We start from the raw sequence: 24,441 nt of genomic DNA, 5'->3' as shown, positions 1-24,441 counted from the left end.
GCGACAAAAAGGCATATTTTGTTACTATGTTTAGATTGGAGAAGAGATAAATATGGGAGAATGTGACGGAATTACATGTAGAATCATAGAATCAACAAGGTTGTAGAAGACCTTTAAGATCATCAGAAGGTAAATAATGAATGGCTGTTCCTTTTAACATAAGAATCATGGGGTATCATATCAAACAAGTAAGTAAAATCTCCATGGCTAACAGAAAGAGGTGTTTCTTCCTACAAGAAGCAGTTATACTGCAGAACTCCTTGTCACAGGATGTCATGGATGCTAGGAACTTATGTGAGTTCAGAATGCAACAGATTATTTTAAAAGGAATTGTTAAAAAAGAAGTATATCAGTGGTGACCCAAAGCTGCAAATCATTGGAAGATGGGGAAGTAGTCTGCCATCTGTTGATGGATGTTACTTAACTTTTTTCATACTGTTGTCATCTCTTGGCATCAGCTGATGTTGGAAACAGGCTACTTTGCTAGATGAACCTCTGCTCTGGTGTAGGGAGTTCTGTTTTCAGATCACTTTATTTTTGTTTCAAGAAAGAGATCTGCAAAGCCAGTAATGGTCATTGTGCTGTCACCTCAAGCTCTCATTTTAGGAATTGACTTTAAAAGTGGCATGATTTTTAGGATTATTGAATATCGCAACCTGAACTTCCAGTTGTTCAAAGTGATACATGTTCTGCAACACTGCAAATACACCTCTGAGAATCAAAGGATTCACTTCTGATGGGCAAACAAATACTTCTTGTTTTTACATTTGGCTGTCATTCATATGAGACACTTCAATTCCAGTTTTCTGTAAAAAACAAAAGGTCAGGATGATATCCTACACAGGGAACCCAACAGATAACTTTTCCTGTAACAATGATTAGCCTTTGTATTGTTCTTTCCCAAAAGGAAAAAGGTTCAGTCAACTATTTGCTGACATACTGTATTGACAGAAAAACGAGAACTTACTGGAAACAAACCCCTTCAGTTTTATGTGTGCATATGACTGATTTGGTACAAAACAAGGTAAGCAACAAAACTGACTTATTTTACAATATTACTTTAAAGTGTGTCAAATGTTTTTTCACTGAATTTTAGAGAAGTTTTTATCAGAGTGTAACTTTGAGGTCTGTGGTCTGGATGCGTATTACAGTTGCAAGCCAAAAGCTTTGTACAAAGATTTGCAGTAGCAAATCACCTTGTGCAAGAAATCTGTCTTGCAGTTTTTGATGGAAAGTTCTGTTCCAAACTTGGATTTAATGCTATAGAAATGAATGTTACTATGGAGTCCAGCATTGCAATTTATGTGTTGCATTTTCAAAGACACGAAAAGTATTTCTATCGGCATATGTTCATTCTAGGAGGAAGCATTACCAGCAGCTACAGGTTTTCAGAAATTTTCACATCTGTTTTGGCCAACAATCTAGAAGCAATATAGCTTGGGTTTGGGGTGGGTTTTTTTTTTCAGAGGTATTTATTAATGTTTTTTAATTATGTCATATTCCTGAGCATTTCTACTTGCACAAATATTTATATTGTCTCTTCAATTAGGTAGGTAATAAATGCCCATAAAGGCAAAGTGCTTAAAATGTATTTCTCTACAGTGGAAGTCAGACTCCACTTTCTCCATCTTTCTCAAAGATTAAAATCCAGCAATTTTGTCATGTATCTGGCTTACTTGTATATACCTGCTAATGTGACTGCAGATTTGAAATCTGTAGTTTAAGCTCTGATCTTTTTCTTGTAAATTTCACAGAGTCTTAACCAATTTCAATCTCTGTTAAGATAAAAATAAAGAGCAAAAAATTCAGGTCAGAAATGTATTACATAGAAATATTATGTGCATACTTTAAAAGCAATTATATCAAGCAGGTAAGATCAAATACAGATGATCAGAGATCAAATCGTCTTAACTAAAGTCTGGCAAACAATTTGTAGGAAATTATGTGTATAACAATTTTAAGTCTGTTTCATGGACTATGAAATGTCTCATAATCTGTTGCATATAAAATATTTCTGACATGTGTAAAGGTCCCCAGACTGCAGCTCTTGACTTATGAGCATAGCACTCCAAACTTGGCTCTCATGGGACTGACTAGTCCAACAGTTTATGTGGTTATATGTTTCTTGACCAAACAAGCAAATAGGACCAATAGTCCTTACAGTTATGCTTCTGGCAACCTATTTAGCAATCAGTTTCCATCAGTATTTCCCTTACATACAAACCAAATTGATTATTACAGTTTGCTAGCAAAATTTGCATAAATGTCATATTAAAATAAATATTAAACTGACTTGGAAGGTGGACACCCTTCAAAGCAGCCTTCCCAAGGAAGAAGTGTTTAAGTACAGAAGACAATCACATTTTTATTAACACTAAACAAAAAATGTAAGCACAATGAGAAATAGTGTCTGTGTTTCTTAGTGTGAATGAATGGATTGACTTGGTAGGGAATTGTGACTTTTATTCAGATTATAGTAAAAATTAATGAAATATTAATATCTTGTATATTGTCTTTCATCAAACTGCATTTTAGGAGAAGTAAAAAAGGCAAAATACAGCTTCCTTATTTGAGTTGTGGGGGAGTTTTAATTTTTTTTTTAATTTTTCCTTTTGTCTCAATTATCTGCTCTCCTTCATGTATTCCATTTACGTGTATCTGGTTCCTCACACTTACCCCATTCAAATTTCTTTTTATATTTATTTTCAACTACTTTTTTTAAAAGCCAACTTACGAATCCTCTTCTTGACTTTCAGTGCAGCCTATGCTCCTTGCATTAATAGGAATTTTGAAATTCTTTTGCCGATTCACTGTCAGTATCTTATTACAGAGGAGAAAATTAAGAAGACATTAAAAATTTATCAGGTTTTCTTGTCAGGTTTCAATGATTTCTCGTCTTTATAAGACCCAGAATATTGAAATTCTGACGTTTCCCCATTGTAAAATTTTTGGTTACCGCCAAAGTGAAGGGGGTGACTATGAAAGGTATGATTCAGGCAGAACTCAGTAATGGGTCCTTAGGGAAAGCTTTAGGGAAGTTGCTGAAATTCTTGAAGCACCCAGAGCAGATAATGCATTCTTGAGGCCGTGTCTCTGGTCAGCATCACTACTGAGAGGGAAAGTCATTGTCACCAATTTAAAAGACTTTTCACATAAAGACTAAATCCAGACTTCCAAACTCCTGGGTGAATGTGTTTGCTGCATAACACAGGGTTTTACTGTTGGCTTTTAATCTTATTAATTTTAGTAATAATAAATGAATTTTCTACTAACTTTCCCCACACTTTTTTTGTAGACCTGCAAAAAGCAAAAGAATTGTACATTGGTTTCTTCCGACATACATAAAGAAAAAAGGCATGATCCTTCACTGGGCCAGGGAAGATGGTGCACTGAAACTGTTCCTTACTAAAACCTGGTTACTAATTGATTCTACATTCCCCCCAGTATGCATTCTGAACACCTGAGCCGTTGTTGTATTTTGTTAACTGCTGTTAGCTTTGGTTGAAGCACAGTATGTTAAAGTAGGAACATGCTTTTACCAAGGGGTAAAAGTGAGCTCTTGTGAGACCTCACTTGGAGTATTGTGTGCAGTTCTGGTGTCCTCAACATAAAAAGGACATGGAACTGTTGGAACAAGTCCAGAGGAGGGCCATGAGGATGATCAGGGGACTGGAGCACCTCCCATATGAAGACAGGCTGAGAAAGTTGGGGCTGTTCAGCCTGGAGAAGAGAAGGCTGCATGGAGACCTCAGAGCAGCCTTTCAGTGTCTGAAGGGGGCCTATAGGGATGCTGTGGAGGGACTCTTCACTAGGGACTGTAGTGACAGGACAAGGGGTAACAGGTTCAAACTTAAACAGGGGAAGTTTAGATTGGATATAAGGAGGAAATTCTTTCCTGTTAGGGTGGTGAGGCGCTGGAATAGGTTGCCCAGGGAGGCTGTGAATGCTCCATTCCTGGGAGTGTTCAAGACCAGGCTGGACGAGGCCTTGGGTGATATGGTTTAGTGTGAGGTGTCCCTGCCCATGGCAGGAGGGTTGGAACTAAATGATCTTAAGGTCCTTTCCAACCCTAACTATTCTATGATTCTATGATTCTAAGAGCAAACCTCCCCTCAGCCTAGACAGCCTTCGTATTATGTCAGGAATTTAACTTGGGTTTTCCACCTGATGTGTTAGACTCCCAAAGAGGTAATTAAAAATCCATGTGTTTAGTGTGATAATTTAAAACACAGCTACTATATGGAAAAGGTATTACCACAAAGTACCTGGGACATATGCCAGAAAGGCTTAAATGAGGAAAAGAAATATGCATGTTTCCTCTCTTATCTCAGTAGACCATCAGTGAGGTTTTCTGAATTGAAATTCAGAAAATATGACGTGATTTTAACTAGTTACTGGGTATACTTACCACTGCTCCCCCACCTCCTAGTACCTCTTTTTGTTCAAAAGGACAAAAGTTGGTTTTCTTTGTGCTTATTTTGAAATCATCAGACTTCAATGAAGTAGTGACTGCATCAATGACTTCTTTTAAGCCTATCTTTTGCTACTTTTAAGCTTCAGGTTATACACTTGGCCAAGGTTTTGTCTCTTTAAACCCAAAGCATTGTAATGACAGAAGTCATATCAGATGGAGATGTAATGCTTTAGTGTGCTATTTGGATTTGATATAGGGATTTCTAATACTCAGGTAACCTTGAAGTCCAATCTTTCACATACTTAGAGAGTTTAGGCATTGTTCTATTCAACTGTACAACTCTTAAAAATTGTATCTGTAATGTGGTAATTTCATTCTATAAGAGGTCAAGTGTTCTTATAGCTGGCAGGTATTTCAGTTTTGCCTAAGACTGACAAGTACGTATTGTGTGTGTTTCCTAAGATACACAACCAGACACATATATAATGCAATATATTTAACTTCATACTTAAGGTATGTAGAAGTGGTTCTACTTTATGCCCCCATACAGTAGTCTTAGCAAACAGCTACCCAGGTATCACTGAAATGAGCTCTTAGCAGGCTTACGACTGGAAATGCTGATCAGCAGTCTGTGTTTCTTCATTCTGTATACAAATATATGAAGCGTATACTTTCTGTCCTGGACTCCTAACTTTCAAGTGGATAAGCAGCGCTTCATGTTAATGAAAAACAAAAGCTTCTGGAGAGTAATACTTTTGAAGTGTTCAATTCTATAACTAGTGAGAACAGAAAACTAGGCTTTTTTGGTGTTTTGTTTTGTTTTTTTAATTGGTCATTTTTTTTCAGTGGAAATGTTTGACGTTCACATTGAACAAAGGTGAGCTACCTTTGATTTTATTTCAGCCAAAGTCACTGGCAAATATAAAATGTACAGAGTTTGAATGTGCATTTGTCTAAATGAGGCAAAGATTTACAATCACACATGTTAGAAGGATTGTCCTCAGGTGCACTGAAAAAAGAAAAAGAAAAAAAAAGAAGAAAGAACAGAAACACGGAGACATGATCAAAGTGAAGATGAAAGTGCTTTATTTATGCACCTAAGGGCTTCCTTCGCCGCGGTTTGAGGAGAAGGGTAAGTTAGGAACAGTCTCAACCCCTTTTGTGCATATATAGACAGGTCTGTTCCAATAAAGCATTACTCCACAGTTTCAGCCCCCAAAGCTATGTCCTGAAGCTGGAGCTGTGCTGTGGGGCTGACTCCTCTCGAACCTCAGCTCCCGCTCGAGCCAGGGCTGCTCCTTCCATCACGGTCCCTGCTGCAGCTGCGGCGCAGTGTTAAGAGTTGTGCCACCCTGAACGCCGCAGTCCCAAAGACATTCTGCAAGAGAAAGATGCGAGCAGGACCTCCAGGACTCGAGACGGACGGAAACTGATTTGCAGTTTATTACTTAGTCACTAGATGTCTCCATATGCTGTAAGCAAACGCAGGCTGTGCTTACTGGTAAACAATGAAGAAATCGCTAGAACCAGTTACGTGGGGCACCGTTTACAGAAATAGAAATGTTATCACTTCGTTTCCAGCTGTCTGGAATTTCCCCAAGGAAATAATTATTTTGGAAAACTCTGACTGTATTTCCCGAAGCACTTCATTGAAAAGTCTGATCGGGAAGACTTTTTTTCCTCTTTTTTTATTTATAATGAGTTTGGCCCAACCTCGACGCACTGGAAAAGGTGGGAGGTCCCAAACTTAAGAGAAGCCCGTTGTCAGATCTGCATCAAAGCTGACAGGCTCGGAGGCTGAAGTGCAACAGTGAAGTCCACAGCAAAGGTAAAGTCCTGGAGCGCCACCGTCCCTCCGAGTTTCTAAGCCAGACTGATGTTCTTTTCTGTGGAACAGCTGCAGCCACTGGTCCCTTCAAATTCAGAACATTTTTGAGGTTAGTTTGATTTTACTCCAAATCAGACTTAGGGGGAAAAAAAAAAAATTAAAAAAAAAAAAAAATCACAGCGGAAACAGATTTTCCAGCCAGCTGTTTTTCCCAGGTCAGAGGCTGTCCTGGCTACGCGTATCACTACGACTCTTATAAGTAACAGTAATCTCTTTCCTTTCAGCCCAGCAAGCCTAGGTATGACAACCGTCTCGCGCCTTACTGCTTTCTGCTGGGGTTGCCTCTGACTTACTCCCTGCTGTCGGTACAGGGAAGGCACGCCGTGTTTCTTGGCTGTCCCCCTGCTTCTTTGCCTGCTCTCTCACTGCGCGGGCCCTCTACGCCTCCCCTAGCAGCACCTGTGCGCTTTACATGTGGACTCTTAGCTACATGGGCACCTAAGCCCGTATTTAGTATTTCAGGAGCCATTTAACTGTTTTCCAAGCCGCCCGGGAAGACCCCGGGTCAGGGCAGCGGTGCGAACTGCCCCCTTGGCCTTCCTGCTGCCCACCCCCCTTCCCCTGTCCCCCGCCCCGGAGGCAGCACCCGGCCCCTTCCCGGGGATTGGCAGCACAGGGTTGCCGAAGTCCCGCCGGGCAGGGGGTGACCGGGCACCTTCAAGGACAAGCCGGTCAGTCCGGCCCCAGGAGAAGCGCAGCGGCCCCGGTCGCACTGGGGCGGGCGGTCCCTGTTCGGCTCTGGGCGGGCGGTGCGGCGCGGCGCGGCTCCTCCCCCAGCTCTGAGGCGGAGCCCCGGAGGCGGGGAGCAGCCGCCTCCTTTCGGGGCCGGGGATCGTCGCCCCGCGGGTGTTGCGGCCGCTGCCAATTGCGTAAGGGCGGCAGCCGGGGCGGGGAGCGGCGGGAGGTGGCGAGCACTCGGGCGGCCTCCCGCCGTGTCCGGGGCGGGAAGTGCCATGCCGCCGCCCTGAGCGTGTCGCCGCGCCGCGCCGGGCCCAGGTGAGAGCTCGCCCGGCCGGGAAAGGGAACGGGGCTGGCGGTGGGGCCGGGGAGTGCCGGGGCGCTGCGGCGGGGCAGGACGGGACGGCGCTGCCGGCGTGGGAGAGGCTCCAGGGCCCGGGCCGGCCTGCCGCGGCTGCCCCGCCGTCCGCCCGCTGCCGCACCGGCCTCTTTTGTTCCCGGGGCCGGCGGGAGGGGAGAGGAGGAAGGAGGGGTGAGGAGGGAGCGTGGTGGCGGCGGCAGCCGGCGCTGGGCGGGGAGGGCCGGCGGCGGGCGCAGCCGCCGCCGTGCGGAGGAGCAGCCTGCTCCTACCGGGGCCGTGCAGGCGCGTCCGGGGCTCTGGGCGTGGTGTCGGCGGAGTGTGTCCCGGCGGCAGGTGAGGGCTCTGCGCCGTCCCATGGCAGGTGGCGCGGTGGGGTCGCGTTGGCAGATTTCGTCGCTCCTGGGAGCGCTGCTGGTGAGACGCTCCCGAGAGCACGCTAGGAAGCACGGCGAGCGAGGCTCAGGCTCAGTACCTCCGCTAGGACCTTTCGTGGCAGGCATTCCGGAGTGCCTGTGTTATTATGGACTGCCTTTCCTGTGCCCGATAACCGTCAGCCTACTTTACTTGCACAGAGGCATGGAAGAAACGGCGTAGGAGTTACGTATCTCAGCTCGTCTAGTAATAGAGGGCGTGCGGTGATGAATGCACTACGTTTGTGCTACATCGCGTCTTAGATGACGGGTGTGTGCTGAAGATACTATCATTGTTTGTATTTTACATGTGAATTAGTGGCACGGGTTCTTTAAAAGGGAAGAGATTGTATATTCCTGAGTAGTTAGAAAAACGAAATAGTGCCTGCGGCTTTACAAAGACAATGCAATAAGGGAAATAAAGTGCTTCGTAGTTTTGGCTGGCATCAGTCAAATTTTGCAAATCCTTTTCTGTGATTCATCAACAGTTTATCTACATTACTGGTATGAAATGGCCTACGGGTAGCAGTAGGGAGGAGGGGAGGTTCATCTTTGTTCTTAGGAGTCTGTAGCTCTCAGGGATGCTTTGTCTACATGGATCCTGCGCACTGCCTGCATGAATGTGAAATCTTTTGTCAGATCAGGTTTGTTGCCTGCTCCTCCTGCTCTTTCCCTACTAATACATCCTGCAAAGTGTGTGCCAGGGGATCAAGGTAGGCAAAGCTATTCTTGAAGAATAACAGTTTTCTTTAAAGCACAAGTAATGCCCCAGCTACAGAGGAATTCAGGAAGAAAAGGAATAAAATGGGTGATTGGGGGGGAGGAGGGGTTAGGGTTAAGGGTTAGGGATGGGGGTGATGACTAGGGGAGGGCCATGAGGTCCTTGCTAAAATGATATTGCAGAGATGTCTTCTGAATTTCAGCATCTGATCTGGGTCCTAGCTGTGGTGCATGCTGTTTTGAGATGTGGATAGGTGGTTTTTCAGTGGTGGACTATAGGGTTTTAAAATTATGAGCATTATTTTAACCCCAAAGTATTTTTCTGGGGAGAGGTGGTGGTGAGATCTGACTGGGAGCTTTTAACCTGTTCATCAGACTTGTTGCTAATTGCTGGAGACACTAAGCAATAGAGGATGGTGACCCCTGTGTGGAAAAACTGTTGTCTTCAGAAGGTGCTGTAAAATCCACTAAAGATTTCCCAGCTGGAGCTGGTCCTGCGACTGAAAGACTTATTATTTGCTGCCACACTTCACATTTCTTCCAAGCTGGCAAACCAGGGGATGGGGCAAGGGAACAGAAAGGTTTTTTTTCCCTTTGAGGCGAAAAATATAGGTACCACACAAGGAGATCTACTAATCCTAGTATATAAAAATATAGGTACCACACAAGGAGATCTACTAATCCTAGTATATAAAAATATAGGTACCACACAAGGAGATCTACTAATCCTAGATGCTTGAAGAACAAACTGTGGGACTTCTCTTTTAGAGCTTGGTTTTATTTTGCTTGGGTTTTTTTTTTAAGTTTTGTTTGTTTTTTTTTAATCTGAGTTGATACATGTTCCAGTAGCTTGTACTTGAAAGGAGGTTACAAGGTTTTACTTTCTTGAGTAATGATAAGGAAAAGTGGGACAGGTGCTCCTCAGTCTGTTTTAAATACTCCAAAACAGCATCCTTATCACCAAAGACACAAATAGATGCCTACATATCTTGTACAATCTGGATTAGAAATGTTCTTTAATTACAGATAACTTACTAATATGCTTTTAATACCAAGCACAATCATTAACTTCCTTTATCACATGTCCAGCACATTGCAGAAAAAGCTGTTTTAAAAAAAGTTTTAGCATGTTGTTTTGTGCATTTTGAAGTAAGTCTGTTCAGCTTCTTGGTGTGGAAGTCTTGTTTGCAGAAAATGAGCAGCGTTCTGCAGGTTGTTGCTTTTCCTTCACAAGAGGAAAGAAACATGGGTATTATATATTCAGTGACTCAGCTATGTATATTTTACCTTTTTAGTATGCGGTAGCTCCTTGCTTCTTTACCTGTGGGAAGGCACTTACCACCACTATGCTAGGATCAGAGCTCCACTTCTACATGCTGCCTTACACAGCAACTGGGAGAGCTGGTCGGGGGAGAGAACCTGTTCCTTGATGTTTGCTGGGGGCTGATACTACAGACTTCACCGCTGTAGAGGTGCATCTCTGCTACCCCTGCCCCGCAGCTAAAGGAGCTCCTCAGCTGATGATCTGCATCATTTAAGCTCAGCATGAGCCGGCAGCATGTGCTTGCAGCCCAGAAAGCCAACTGTATGCTGGGCTGCATCAAAAGGAATGTGGAGAGCAGGTTGAGGGAGGTGATCCTGCCCTTCTAATCTGCCCTAGTGAGACCCCAACCAGAGTACTACATTCAGCTCGGGGGCCCCAATGCAGGAGAGATGTGGACCTGCTGAAGCAATGCCAGAGAAGTGCCATGAAGATGTTCAGAGGGCTGGAGCACCTCTCGTATGGAGACAGGATGAGAGAGCTGGACTTGTTCAGCTTGGAGAAGAGAAGGCTCCAGTACTTAGAGCAGCCTTCCATACTTCCATGTTCATGTGGGGACAGGACAAGGGCTAATGGCTTTAAACTAAAAGAAGGTAGGTTTAGATTAGACATTAGGAAGAGATTCTTTACTGTGAGAGTGGTGAGGCACTGTCACAGGTTGCCCAGAGAAGCTGTGGCTGTCCCATCCCTGGAAGTGTTCAGTCAGGTTGGATGGGCCTTTGAGCAACCTGGTCTAGTGGAAAGTGTCCCTGCTGTGGCAGGGGGTTAGAACTGGATGATCTTTGAGGCTCCTTCCAATCATTCTGTGATTCTATGATCATGCATCTCTGCAAGGAACTTCATCCCACAGTACTCACAGTGACTCTGTTCTTCACCTTCTGCGTGCTTGCATCAGTGATTTAAAAATTCAGACAGAAATTACTGGGAAAATTATAACCTAATAAATATCACTTTCTGTATATTAAAAAATTGTATGATAGGAGCATAGTCTGAAATATATCAGTAGTTAATTTTTGCATTAGCAAGGCAGCTTTAGAAAATCATCCAAAGTATACATCAAAATGTGATTAAAATCTCTTATTATAAGTTACAGTTTATTGTTTAGAATCAATCATGATTAGACTTGATCCTTGCTCAGCTTATTTTTACTTTAAAGGATTTCATTACTGACTTAATGGAGATGTATCTGGCAAGGCAAATGGGAATGAATTGTGGATGTGGGTGTAGAAATCCACAGAAATATTTTATTGGAATAGTAATACTGAGAAAGGAAATCATGAGGGAGTAGAAAATTATACCTTGAAGAAAGATGTGAGGGAGAAAACCGATGAATTTGCCAATATGGAGAGGAAATACCGAAGATATTAAAAAATGCATACTTGAAAACTTGTAACCGATTTTATTCCTTTGTTGTGAAGCAGGTTAACAAAAGGGATTATACTATTAGTTCTTCTATCTATTTAGTGAATGGGATTAAGAAGGAAAAGAGTGAAGAGTAGTGTAGTCATACAAAATGTCTCGCTGTACCTGGCAGAATATTGCAGGGCTTGGCTGTTAGGTGCAAAGTTTTTGGAGCTTCCTAGAAAGGAATTTACCACAGTAATCCCAAGTATGAATGTAGCCACCAGCTCAGCAGAATGCATACTTAATGGTGGATTAGAAGTCTTTGTTTTGCTTTTTGAAAACTTGCTGCTATTTTGAGATACACAAATACACTGTGATTCCACTGTGTGTTATCAGTGTACATTAAATCACTGTATGTTATTCACCATGCTCTCAATTCTGATAGTTCTGCAACTCCTGTACTACCTTAGGGCCATAGAGGATGTTGGCATTCAAGAATACTGTCATGTTATCCTGTGTTAGTTTAGCTGTAGAAACTCTTTTCATAAGCTGTTACCTTAAGGCTTTGTGCTTTCACAGATTTAGGTGGAATGTGCCTTGCCCTTCTGCTGGAGCCCACCATTCCTACAGCAAAATGAAAACTGTTCCTATGTTTCAGCTAACATATGTCAGTAATTTATGCCATCAGGAGCTGTATTTTGTGCTGATCGTCAACATACATCAACATACAATTGCAGTGGGCGAACTGAGGTGGGGGTTTGGCCTTTGCAGGAGGAGGTGATTTTGGAGAAGTGGAGGCAGAAGATGACAGTTAAATGAGATCTTACAGCACAGTAGAAGAATGGCCACGGAGTGTCTGTCCAGTCCATTACTCAATGTCTGACTGTGATGAATAATACGTCTGGTAAGGATAATGATACTACTTCTGCCAGCCTCTGACAGCTTATGGTTCAAGGAATTCCTAAGGTTGAGGCAGGGTTATTCTATTCTGTGACCTTGCTGCTCTTGTATAAATTGTATAAATTCTTAACGTCTATACCATCCAGTGCTGAGTCAGGTTCAGAAACCTCTTTATGTCTGCTTTTTTCTTTTTTTTTTTTTTTTAAATTTTTATTAATTTGGTGAAGATACATGAACAGTCATTGGCATTCTCAGTGTTGCTTCTGACTCTATGGACCTGTGTCCTATGTCCTCTGTCTTTGTCATCCTTCTCCAGGATGAAGAATCCCCTGGGGGTTCAGACAGCTAAGAGGTGCTGATGTCACAGCTGTTTTCTCAGTGGATGTGATTTGGAGCTCTTAGATTAATTATCTTTTAATGCAAACTCATTTAACTCGGCTCATACAAATGCAAGATGACATTAAAATAATGTGGGTGTGCAGCTACAGCAGTTCAGCTTCTCAAGCAGCATTGTTTTCTTTGTGGCTGATGCACACTTAAAAACTGCAGAGGCGATCCTTCAAGTAAGTAGAATAAGATGTGGTGTATCATGTATTGAAATTTGGGTTGGACTGAAAGAAATTGCAAGAACTTGAGAGCTTTACCTGAGAAGAAAACAAGGACAAGTACAAAGAACCAGTAAAAAGTAGAAATTCACATACTGATATGGAAAACAGCATGCTATGCTAGTGATTTGTGTTTTACATATAATTAAACATGCCAACACGCTGATCATTAAGTAGTTTTATCAATACAGTTAGTTCCTCAGGAGTAGTCATGCTTATGTCTGTTGGCCAAAGCTAACTATGGGAACTGATGCTTTTCCCCCCCTGCCTGTTATATTCTGTACTGTCCTATATGCTTATTATCTATTTAGGAGAGCTTTTCCAATTTAATGAGAAAATAGATACCTAATATCGCCTTCTAATATCGCCTTCCTCCTCTTGAATGGATTGCAGGCTCTGTTTCCAGTGATTCAAGGTAGTGTCAGACCTGGACTTCACTTCTATGAAGTGTATTACCATTGCATAAAAATATTTCTGCAATGAAGTTCTAAGCTGCAGCAGGTTTATATTCGATTTGTGTTCTTCCAGAGACCGCAAATATCTGTGATACCACTTCTTATCATCAACATGAAAAGTAGTTTTAAAACTTTTTTTTCCCTGTTTTTAGCTTTTTTTTTCTCCCTACCAATCTTCAGGTTCTCTGAGGTGAATGCTGCAAATCCATTACTTTTAAACAGTGGAAGTTGTCGACTTAAGCAGAGCTATTTATTTGCTTAAAAGTGGGCTTCTGCTCACTCCCTGAGCTGAGAGAGACCAAAGTGTTCTGTAAACTAACCATCACAATGTCCCTGTGAGGCTAGTGACTGCTATTTTTCTCATGTTATGGGCTTGGGGCCCAAATAAGCCGTGAGTCACGCAGCAGGCTAATGGCAGATGCATGGTTAAAATGCAAATTTCCACTCTTTATGTTTTATGCAAGTTATTAAATCTTTCATTTCTGAAAGTGAGAGAAACAGTAAAAGTTATTACATTCATGTTGCCTATCAGGACATGTGCCATATTTCCTGGTGTACTCTCTTGGATCCTCTGCATTTAAGTCATTGGTCAATTCACTTGTAATGCAAAGAAACAAATGTTTTCTAAATAATTTCCTTCATTGGAACATGCTATTGTTTTAACAGTTAGTGAAACACAGAATAAAGTTCCCCAATTTGTAAGCAGTTTACTAAGAATAACTGTGTTATAAAGAAACAGGGGAAAAATTGAAGTCACTGGAAGTGTCAGGCATCATTTTAGATACACAGACCACAGTTTGAGGCTGTGGCTTTTAACTTACATTGCTTTGTTTCAGTGGGAGAGATCTGAAGATGTTACAAACATACTGGAGCAGGCTGAAAATAGCTGTCTTGAGGTCACCTACGAACACTTGAATGCTTGCAGGATAATGTTTGGTGTACAAAAACTAGAAAAGACCAACATGTCACTGCAGTTTCTGCAGTTAAGACACATCTCTGTAGAAGAGCCATGGAAATCACTAGATTTCTTCACATGAACTTTCTGAGGAGTTAGACATTTCATCTGCTGCATCAAATGCTTTCCTGACAGTTACGTAAGTGAAGTCAAATGACTTTTGCTGAGCTCATTCACACAAACAAAAGGTGAAGGACAAAAACCTGGTTATCATTTGAGAGGGAAACCATATCTCTTGTACAAATCCCTGCTTTGCCTCTGATCATTCAGCCTCATCCTTAATGGAGGTCTACCAAACATCTTTAGAAGAGACTAGGAACTAAATTCATGGCTCTCCTGTATGCTATAAACCATGAACCTGAGAGTGTTTTTACTTGGAAGTGCTGTAATTTCATACTTGTTCCCAAAGATAAACTCATACTCCACAGGCTACTAATTACCTGTCTCCTTCTCTTGGGAAGCAATCTTCTTACCATCCTCTAGCCCCTGTCCCAATGCAATCCATAGGTAATAACTAAACTGTTTTGTGTATCACCTAAACATATGTAATTAAACTTTCCCACTTGTATATATGTTTTAAGTCTGGTTTTGACCCAGAGAGAGACTTGTGTGCTCAAAACATTTCATTAGACCAGCTGATGAAGATTTCTCCTGTCTTATACTGTAAATATTATGCATGCTTACACATGTGTCTTGATCTGTGGTACTTTGGAAGGACTTGTTTCGGGAAATGAGGTCCTCACTCAAGTAGTTTCCAGTGGTTGTGTGTCATGTAATTTTGTGTGTTTTCTCTGTGCCAAAAAAATCTGTGAAAATTAATAGTTGCTGCACAGGAAACTCAGAAAATCTGGTACAAAATCTTATTTTAAACAAAGTTCTGTAATTCTTACCATGTTTGTATGTATATTTCTCACTGGCTGTTGCACTTTGTCCTCTGATTTTCTCCGGAAACTGTTGGGCAAGGGAGGAAACTCAGTGGTGGCATGCAGCAAACAACTAACATGGTGGAAGACATCTAGAGTTTTTAAAACTTTTTTAGTCAGCTGGGATTTTTCAGGCTGTTACAAGCATTGTTGTGATTTCCAGCAGTTACTTAACTGTGTTAGTGTGTTTTACTGTGCACAGATTCTTTCCAGCTTTTGCTCACACAGATGGAAGAGTAGATAGCTGAAAACATGCTGTCTGTTATCATAGTGAATAGGTGTAATTTCAAGATAGGGCAATGAAAGAAAATGTGGAATCGGATAGCAAAGCATCTGGGCACTCCAGGCGTCTGCTGGGAGCCATGAATTTTCTTCACGATGAGATTAAGATTTTTTGAACTGAGAGCTTCTGAGGTACTTGAAACATTGTCCTGAAATTAGTATCTTCGTTGTAGTTGACCAGCTTGGAGGCTTGTAAAGGTGTACGTGTCATACTTCAAGAGTTTGCTTGACATCACTTTCTGTTCAGTACTTGTAGCTACTTAGGAGCTATTTGATCCTGACTTCTTGTCCCTTTCCCTTTTCTTGGGCTTTTCACGGCTCTTTGATCTCATACCAGACAAGTGGCTGTGCCAGGAAACCAGCAGTAACCATTATGGCACTGTATTGCATGGGGAAATAGTTTTCTTGATGTGTGTGGTTTTCCCCCACCCTTTCTCAGCCTTTTCCTTAATGGTGATTATATACTCTGAGATTAAGCAGTATGGTAATAGGTCATCACTACAACTGGTAGTGTTTGAAAGCCCAAAGCAACATAAGTGTTGGTCTTTTGGTTTTGGTTTTTGTTTTTTTGTCTGTTTTTCCTTTTATTTTTAAGACTTGTGGACTATGCATCCTTAAAGTAAGTTTGAGGCTTGTATGAGTGTGTAGTAGTGGCACAAGTTAAAAGCGGTGAAGGAATACATGAGGAGACTGGAGATGTTGCAGCCTGTTCAGTGGCTTGGTGCTGTCTGCCTGCTAGGGTTTGCTGTCCACACAGATCAGATGCTCTGTTGTCAGAGCTGGATTGGAAGGTAATCTCTGTTTTTACTTAGATGATGTGCAAATAATGTTGTTTTTTTTTTTTTTTTAAGGTGGTTTAAACTGGATTGGTTCATGTGATCAGTATGAGAACTGCATGCTTGCTTATATTGTGGGAAGGGGTGCATAAGCAGACAACTGCATTGTGTGGAGTAGTGCTGTCTTGCAAAAGAGGGACCTGCAAATAGTGTAGCTGTCCAGCAGACAGGTGGTAACAAGTACATACTGGGCTGAAGCATCTGAAATGCTCTAGCCAAATCTGTGTGCTCTGAGCTTCCCTGGTAGTGGTAAACTAGAAGCACATACTTACATGTGCTCCTGACTAAAAGCTGTGGTGAATAATGGATTTGTAATTACTGCACAATACCCTGTTGGAGGCTGAAGGGCAAGATGTTTGGGAATACTGAGATAGAAGGCTGTCTGAATGGCATGGTAAGTAGCAGGTTTATACGGATTAGTGTCTGTATAACTATTTTGAACTGAGGGCTTCTGAAGCACTTGAAACGCTGTCCTGAAATTAGTGCCTCCATTGTAGTTCACCAGCTTGGAGGCTTGTAAAGGTGTACATGTCATAGTTTAGAAATTTGCTTTATACCACGTTCTATTTAGTAGTTGTGGCTACTTAGGAGCTTTTTAATACTGACTTCTTGTCTCTTTCCCTTCTCCTGTGGGCTTCTCATGAGTTGTGTATTGTGCAAGAACTTGACTTTTACTGAAATCACTCAGAAGCAAGCTGCAAAGTAAAATACTGCAATTCCTCTGCATACTTACAGTATGTTTGTAGAAGTAGTGGTGTTCTTGTGTAGGACTGCACCATCAGGAGGAGATGCTCAGATTATATGCTCCTCTAGGAGACCTCCTTCTTCTGTGGGTTTAGGAGATCCTGGGGACAAGAGCAGTCCTCTCTGGTGTTTTGAATTGCAAGTGGTCTCCTGGGGTCTTTGATGTCAACGTTTCCATTTCCTTGTGTTTCCATTGGATGCAGCAAGAAAAAGTGTTATATGGACAAATTCAGGTGCATGGGAACATACGGACAAATTCAGGTGCATGGGAACTTGCAAAGAAATGTGGTATTTGTATGGTTTAAATGGTTTTGATTTGTTTGTCTCCTCCATTTTTCTCTAACTATATTTGTGTAACCAAATAACTGTACTCTCCTGGACATAACAGGCCATATAGCCTATTGCTACACTTACATTTGTGGGGTAGTATCTGAAGAGTTCCACAGAGTTGGAAATAAAAAAAGTAAAAGAAGTCGGTAGTTTGAATCAGATTATCAACAAGTCTTAACTTTAAAGAAAAGCCAGTAGCTGCTTTACGGGTTAGAAAGATCCTTCTTTTGGCTCGAGAATTTCAGATAACACAGGAAGAGGGAAGGAAGTGTTGAAATGGTTACTCCTGTTGTAATTGAAAATTTTGTAGCAAATCTTTTAATTGTGCTAAGTATCTCCTTCTGGCTTTGTTTCATTGTTTTTATTTTGTGGTGGGTAAGACACTAGTTTTGCAGACTCTTCTCCACCCGTCCTTGGGTTGACCTGTGTTTGCACTTGAGTGGGATTGTTGGAAAACTTTCGCAGTTTGCAGAATGAGGCTTGCAAAGAAGGCGGAATGCTTTGTACGAAACATAAGTTTATTGAAATATGACACAAGTGTTTTCGATGTCTTGTAATGAATCAGTTTTTTTCTTTAAAGGACTAGCAGTACTGTAAGAGGCCTCAGTAAGAAAAATTGTAAAACCATTTTATAAAAGTCAAGTTTTGCATTCTGGATTTATTTGATATAGCTAAGCAATTAAAAAACACGTTAACTCTTTGTAGCACGTTATGAGGAACACTCTGTAGTTATTTTGTCAGTGTGATAAAGGCCATAACTGAAAACTTTCTAAACAAGTTTAAGGAGTTGAGGATGCAAACCATGAAAAAATAATCTCAGTGCTGGATCAGAGTTCTTTAAATTTTGAATCAGAAAGATATTTAACTATTTGTTTCAGTTTGACATAAATAACTGTCTTTTGGAGTAGTCAAAAAGCTCATTCTCTCTTCGGCTTTTAACACCACTTTTAAAACATAGAAATTATTGAGTTTTCACTGCTGGAAGATGACTGGTTGAGTGTAAAAGCTTTTACATGTGTTGAAAGCAAGCTGTTCCACAGTGCTCATAATGCATTGGGCAGTTAAGTTTGAGAGCAGAAGATTAGGTTTGGGGAATAGTTTCTCAAATAACAGAAAGGAGAATGGTGAAAATCAATTTGCTACAACAGGTGCAAGAAACGTTGCTGGAAGACTTGGCATGATTTTTGCACACTGGGGTGGCTTACTCCAGTTAATGTTTCTGTGCCTTTATTGTCATGGTGCATACATCTGGAGGTGCATTGTCTGCCATAAAAGGGTAATCCAGGCTTGTTCTATAATAACCACTCTTGCCTTGAAACTGAACTATCAAATTTTGCAGCATGTGAGACAAAAGGCTTCTTTGCTACTTCTCAGAATAAGATTACAGTTGTCACGTTTCTCTTTCACCATCGTGCCTGGCACTTCAGTGTATAGCTCAGACTTCCCTTTGTTAATGGAAGAGAAAGGGGATCTTTATTTTTTTCTGTTACTGGTAGGTTTTATTTTCCTAATTCATTTTGCTATTTAATACACATGACCAATGCCTAAATCCCATTCAGGATTTAGTTTAGAAAGTTGAGTTTCAGTTAGGTGAAACTTGAGCAGACTTCTCAAAAAAATTCCATGTCTTAAAAATGTTAAAAAAAAAAAAACAAACAAACCCCAAACAAAAAAAAAACAACTCACCCAAAGCTAAAAATCCCATGCCAGCTTTGTGAATACTCCATACAATACAGCGCAGTTGACCAGAAAGACAAAAAACAGATCCAATTTTGCATCTCTTAAACCAGAAAAGTGGTGGGTTGGAAGTGCTGGCAAGGACTGCCTGGGCAGTGATGTGTTTGTCTTTTTCTGAAGCAACCAGTAAGGAAAGCATAACAATACCAGTAAATAAAAGTTGCACACACTTCTTGGTGATAGGTACAGAGATCTAGAGTGGTCATGTTGCTTCCAGCCTTTGTGTCCAGATCCAGGCATCTCTGCAACGAGAAAAACCACAAGGTTTATTGAACAAGATGCAGATGACTTTTACAGGACCGTTCCTGATGCACCTTTACTAGCAATCAGATCTCACTGTGTGTTAATGAAGAGTTTGCAGGCTCTGTATGCCTCAGCTACTCAGAAGTGTTGACAAAGGGTCATCAGTGTGAGTATAAATAAAATTGTGTTTGATATTTTATGTATTAAATATAAATGCTTTTTTACTGCTTCCAGTGTGGAAGGAGGACTTGTCTCTTTCAGTTTTTTTTCCACAAAGTAAAACAATGAGGAGTTTGTTCAGCTTCTGCATGCAGAAAAAATACATCTAGGCATTCTTTGCATAACTCTGGGGAGCAAGGGGTTGCTAGCTTTCTCGTTGTTCGCCTTGTTTATTAGTCGCATAATACAAGTTAATTGTGGAAACACTGTGAAAAATACATAGTGGAACTATGAAGAATTGGTCTGTGCTGTGTACTGTGTTCCCATACCAGGTGATTTTATGTTTAATTTTGTTGAAAATAGATAGACTGTTGTTTCAAGCTGTTACACCATGGCAAATGATCATTAGCAAATGAGTGATACTGTGTAACTAGCCACAGTTTCAGTGGCTGTTCTTCTTAGGATGGCATGTGGCTTAAAGTGTCTTTTTTGTTTTGTTTCTTTTTCCTGTATATATTGTGCTCTGTATTCTGAAAACCTGTCTCTTATTTTTTCCCCTGTATGTGTGTGTTCCAGTGACTTTGTAACATGCAAGACACTGATATCAGGGGGAGCTCCCCTGCTTTCCTCCGGCCTCAGAACGGGAGCAGTCACAGGTCTTCAGGGTACGTCCCAGGGAGAATTGCTCCTCTCCGTCCCCCACCGCCCTCACAGAGCCATGCTGCAGCTGAATTTACCTCTGCAAGACAAGAAGCCCGGGCAAGACTCCCACCCTTACCAGTCAATCAGCACCGCCGCCAGGCAGAAGCCAACAGGCATAAAAATACTCTCATTTGCTTTGCCGTTTCTAGCCTTTCACTTTTTGTTGCACTGGGGATTTTTTTGGGAATAGCTTCAAAATATGCTCCAGACGGTAAGTTCTTTTCTGAACAAAATCACCCTAGAAGTTAGAATAATAAAACATCAAGATGAGTGTTAGAACTGCAAAAATAGGATTCTTGCTACAGTTTAACAGGAAGGGAAGCGGTGTTTTAGGGCTGAGAAGAGCATAGCAGTAAACGGAGACTACTGGTGAGGGGAAAGAAGCATAAATGTTGTATCGGTGTAATTGTTTTTGTCTGCAGAAGAATTTGTCTGATCTGTTCACAAATTGCAGGCAAAATGAAATCCTGTCTGTTGAAGGAGTAACTATGGAAGGCAGTAAAAGAGTGTTCAAGTAAAAACATTTAAAAATCTCTGACACTTATACAAACAGTGTGTATTTGCTTTGTTTATACACAAATTTTTGATCTACTAGCCCTGATTTTTTTTTCAGCTTATCTTAGAAAACTGGACAATTTTCATGGAATTTGGAAAACCTACCAAATGTTTCAGTGGTTATAAAGCATGAGCAGGTGATACGATTAACCACTGATCAGTAAGTGTACATCCATCTGGACAAATAGTGCTAGGAGTTGCTGTGAGGTGCAGTAGCTAATGGTATAGTTTGGACCATGTTGCAGTTTTGTGTTGATGTGGTTTGGTTTTTTTTTAAGGCAGAAGTTGGGTTTCTAAAAACTAAACAGAGCTTTGAATTGAAACTGTTGGCTATTGCAACAGAATATACTGAAGACTCCTCAGTGGCTTTTGGCATAGTAAATCAAAAGATTCTGTTTCCAAAGTCAATGCAACACAGCCTGAACAAATCAGATAATCAATTGAAGATCTCAGATGACAGTATAAAATGAATGCACACATCCCACCACAGCACTCTTGGGGATGGGTTGTGGAGATCTGTTCTTGGGTGAAGTTACTGAGTTCTAATAATTATGAAGGAAAACAAAAAAATGTGTGAGGGGGGAAGTAAATGGAAAGTTACTGCCATGTTCTGTTTCAGATCATGGTAACAGGGACACTTACTACAGTAAGTACTTCAGTTAACAGCCAAGTTCCAGAGGAAACTGAAGGGTGTCTTAGCCAGTTGACTCTGGGAAGTACTTTTTTGGGGGAAACCTTTCTGTTTTGCTACCAAGACTTTAACTTTTAATTAACTAAATTTGTAGATTTTAATGATGGTTTTTGGAAGTAGTGGAGTGTTATCCTGTGCTGTGGGATACATAAAATAATGGTCCCTTTATGCTTTAAAAGCTGTGAAGATGTGAAAAAGATGTGAAAGAGCTGGCTTGCCTTTTTGCTTTTTAGTGTAAGTGGTTTTGGGAATGGTTTTGCTTCATCTGCAGTAGCTCATTCCAGAGGCATTGAATTGTGTGGCTTTTTTTGCACTGAGTGCAGCATGTGGTTGATGGATCACAGCAGAAAGGGGGGTGAGAGCAGGAATACTGAGGATGTTGCAGGAAAAGTTGCTGTCATACAATGGATTTTTTTTTTTTTTTTTTGTCTATGGTAAGGACTTGCATAAGGGCTAAGGATTTAGCACTTAACTAGCTGCTTTTCTTCTGTCTCCCACTGCTTCTTGATGAGAGTTCAGGCCAGTTTTCAGCATTAATTTTGCCATTGTCTTTCTGAAATTTCCTGGTGTTCTCCTTTAAAAAATCTCCAACATGCACCTATAGAATCCTTTGGAAACACTGACACAAGAGAAACTCTTACAGGCACTGAGGAAACTCTGGCTGAAATTTTCATCTTGCAGTATTGTTGCAGCAACTCCCCCAAGAGTTTCCCAACAGATTGAAATGTCAGTATGCTCAGCTCCAACTTGGCACATGCAGTACTGCATCCAATGCCACCAGTTCCAGCCAGGTGTGTTCTTAAGGGCTAATTGGAAATCCATATATTGTCAGTACTCTTAATAGCTGTTTTAAAAGACAGTGGAGGGAATGTGAGACTTGGTAGTAACTGCGTTTAAATCCTAAACCTCCGGCATACCTTCCCCAAAGGGAAAATGATACTTGTCGGCATTTCTGTTCCTGCCTGTCAGCCGGGCTTTTTCCTCCTTGCTTTTATCTTCCTGTCAGCATCTTTTTTAATAAGGAGTCCTGAACGCTAGAGATCCAGGGAGAGCACTGGAAATGCAATTTCCTTCCCCATTTCCAGGGGCTTGTACTTCAGGGTCAGGATGACAAGCTGAGGAAGTTTTGGGGAAAAAGTTCTGCCTGGCCTTTGCAGCTCTCAGCTGGATCTTGACCAGGGTAAACAGGATCCTCAGAAGATTTAGCTGCCAAACTGTGATAAACTTCTGCTGAGCATAATGGAACACTGATAACTTTTTCCCAGAGGCCTTAAAATCTCCAGACTTGGTGGCTAAGCAGGTAGAAAACAACTGTTTAACTACATCTTGAGAACTGTTTCTTCCCTTTTCTTTTGTCAGATTTTATATCCTTGCTGCAGCATGTGGAAGGTTCTAGAATTACTTTAAAATTATTTTTCAGGGTGTGGGTTTTTTTGTTTGTTTGGTTTGGGTTTGTTTCTTTTTTTCCTTCCACCATTAGTAAAAATCTCACTGCCTTCTCTGCCCACCCCACAAGTCTTACTAGAAGCTGTCTCTTATTAAGGAGAGCTTACCCAGTTTTACAAAAATTCTCTGAAGCAAGGGCTTGACTTCCAAAATTTTCAGGAGGAGTGGTTATGTTGGCAAGGCCATAACTACCTAACATTTTCTTGTCTGTGCTTCTGTTTTCATTTAACTGTAATTGTAGGGGAAATGACTGTGGTCTGTAAAATCTAATCAGTAATTTCAGAGGTAACATACAGTGAAGTACTAGATCCTTGATGTTTCCCTGCACCACACGGCAACTGCTAATGGAGAATTACAGAATACATTTGCTGAGCACATCTGATCTGCTTGCTAAAAAGCTGATCTACCGTGCTTCAGAAGCATGCTTGCATTACAGGAGTGCCTACCTCTGATGCTGATGGCTTCCTTGCTGGATTGTTATGTACACTAGGTACAGTTTTCTTAGCTATTGTGCTATACCTCTTCTTTCTGACTCAGCAGGAAAATTTACAGTTACTAGATCTTCTTTCCCGTGAATCACACTAAGCAGAAATCATCAGGTTGCTGACTCATGGTTTCCTCACATTGCCCTTTGCTGCCAGCCAGGAAATATGACTTTCTTCACAGTGCGCGTGTGTGGTGTCTGGGGGAAGGGGCTGCATGAGTCAGGCAAGAGACTTGAATTTTTCCAGTGAGTGCTCAGCAGTCTTGCTGATTGCAGTGCTTCTTGGCTTTCCCTTGTGTGTTGAATTTAATTTTCCAAATGCTGTCTTCTTGGGATCCCCCCAAAAGATTTGCCTTTGGTTTTATTTTTATATTGCTACTTGGATGTCTTTTGACCTTATGCAGTTCTGCTATATTTTTCCCACTGGTAGTCAAATCTTGGTTTATGTGGGTTTCCTGAGTTGGAAAAGGTTTGAAATGTGGAGAGTAACACCAAAGGAAAAACATTTCTGTCAGCAAAACTAAAGCTGGCTTGTGTTAAACTTGTGGATAGGTTTCGCTTTCTTTGGATTGTGCAAGAATGGGCTATTGCTAATAGGTTTTTGCCCCCAAAGTTGCATAGCACATGAGTGGGTGTCTTTCTCCAAAAGATAAGATGTGAAAAGGCTATTTTGACTGTTACTCTCAGTCTGGCTGCTAACCTGTTTGTTTTGGCATCTTTTTGTTTGTTTTTTTCTTAAGAAAAATATTTTCAGTCTGACTTTCAGTTAAGAAAATCCAAGGAATATGCTTCCTGTTTCTGCTTTTGTAGTATGCCTATGCTGCTGCATTACTCAGCTGCTTAATATGCTAAAGATGTGCCTGTTCTGAATATTATATTACTGTAACTTCATCTGAAATCACGCAACACTGTCACTTCTTGCTGCTGCTTCTCCTTTTCTGGCCTCGTAGTATGATGTTATTGCCTGACTAGTGCCAGACCTTCTGCAGGGTTCCAGCAAGGACTGCAAGTGTCACTGCTCTCGTGTGGTTTGTATCCTGATACTTAAGCTGCCGTCCTGAGTACAAACTATGAGTTTAGACCCAAATGTCTGGTCTCCCAGGAAACTGCTCTAACCAGTAAGGTGTTATACTAAATTTACTAAGGATGTCTTGTCCCTCTTTATCCCTTACCTGCAAACCTATGTTGAAAGAAGTGATTTGGATACGTAAAAGCAAGAAAGGATCAGCCTTTCTCACATAGGCAGAGGTCTTGAGGT

At 41.3% G+C, this 24,441-nt stretch overlaps 1 protein-coding gene across 4 annotated transcripts in view; it reads left to right on the top strand.

Moving 5' to 3' along the window:
• Positions 1-894: 894 nt before the first annotated feature.
• CEMIP2 (cell migration inducing hyaluronidase 2) overlaps positions 895-24,441 on the top strand; it is a 57,726-nt gene continuing 34,179 nt past the window's right edge. Inside the window, exons 1-2 of one of the 4 annotated variants that reach the window (XM_057402182.1) lie at positions 895-1,024; positions 19,882-20,218. In XM_057402182.1, the coding sequence (XP_057258165.1) occupies positions 19,894-20,218 (325 nt within the window). In that variant the 5' untranslated portion in view covers positions 895-1,024; positions 19,882-19,893. Of the gene's footprint in view, positions 1,025-6,229; positions 6,352-7,120; positions 7,299-18,492; positions 18,659-19,881; positions 20,219-24,441 lie in introns of those variants that run through there. The other 3 variants (XM_057402179.1, XM_057402181.1, XM_057402180.1) reach the window with 3 other exon arrangements.

Source organism: Pezoporus wallicus, unplaced genomic scaffold (assembly GCF_028554395.1).
Source record: "Pezoporus wallicus isolate ANWC-B61680 ecotype Strahan unplaced genomic scaffold, APGP_CSIRO_Pwel_v1 contig_6275, whole genome shotgun sequence".
In the NCBI taxonomy this organism is placed as follows: domain Eukaryota; kingdom Metazoa; phylum Chordata; class Aves; order Psittaciformes; family Psittacidae; genus Pezoporus; species Pezoporus wallicus.
This window is presented reverse-complemented; position numbering and strand designations above follow the sequence as displayed.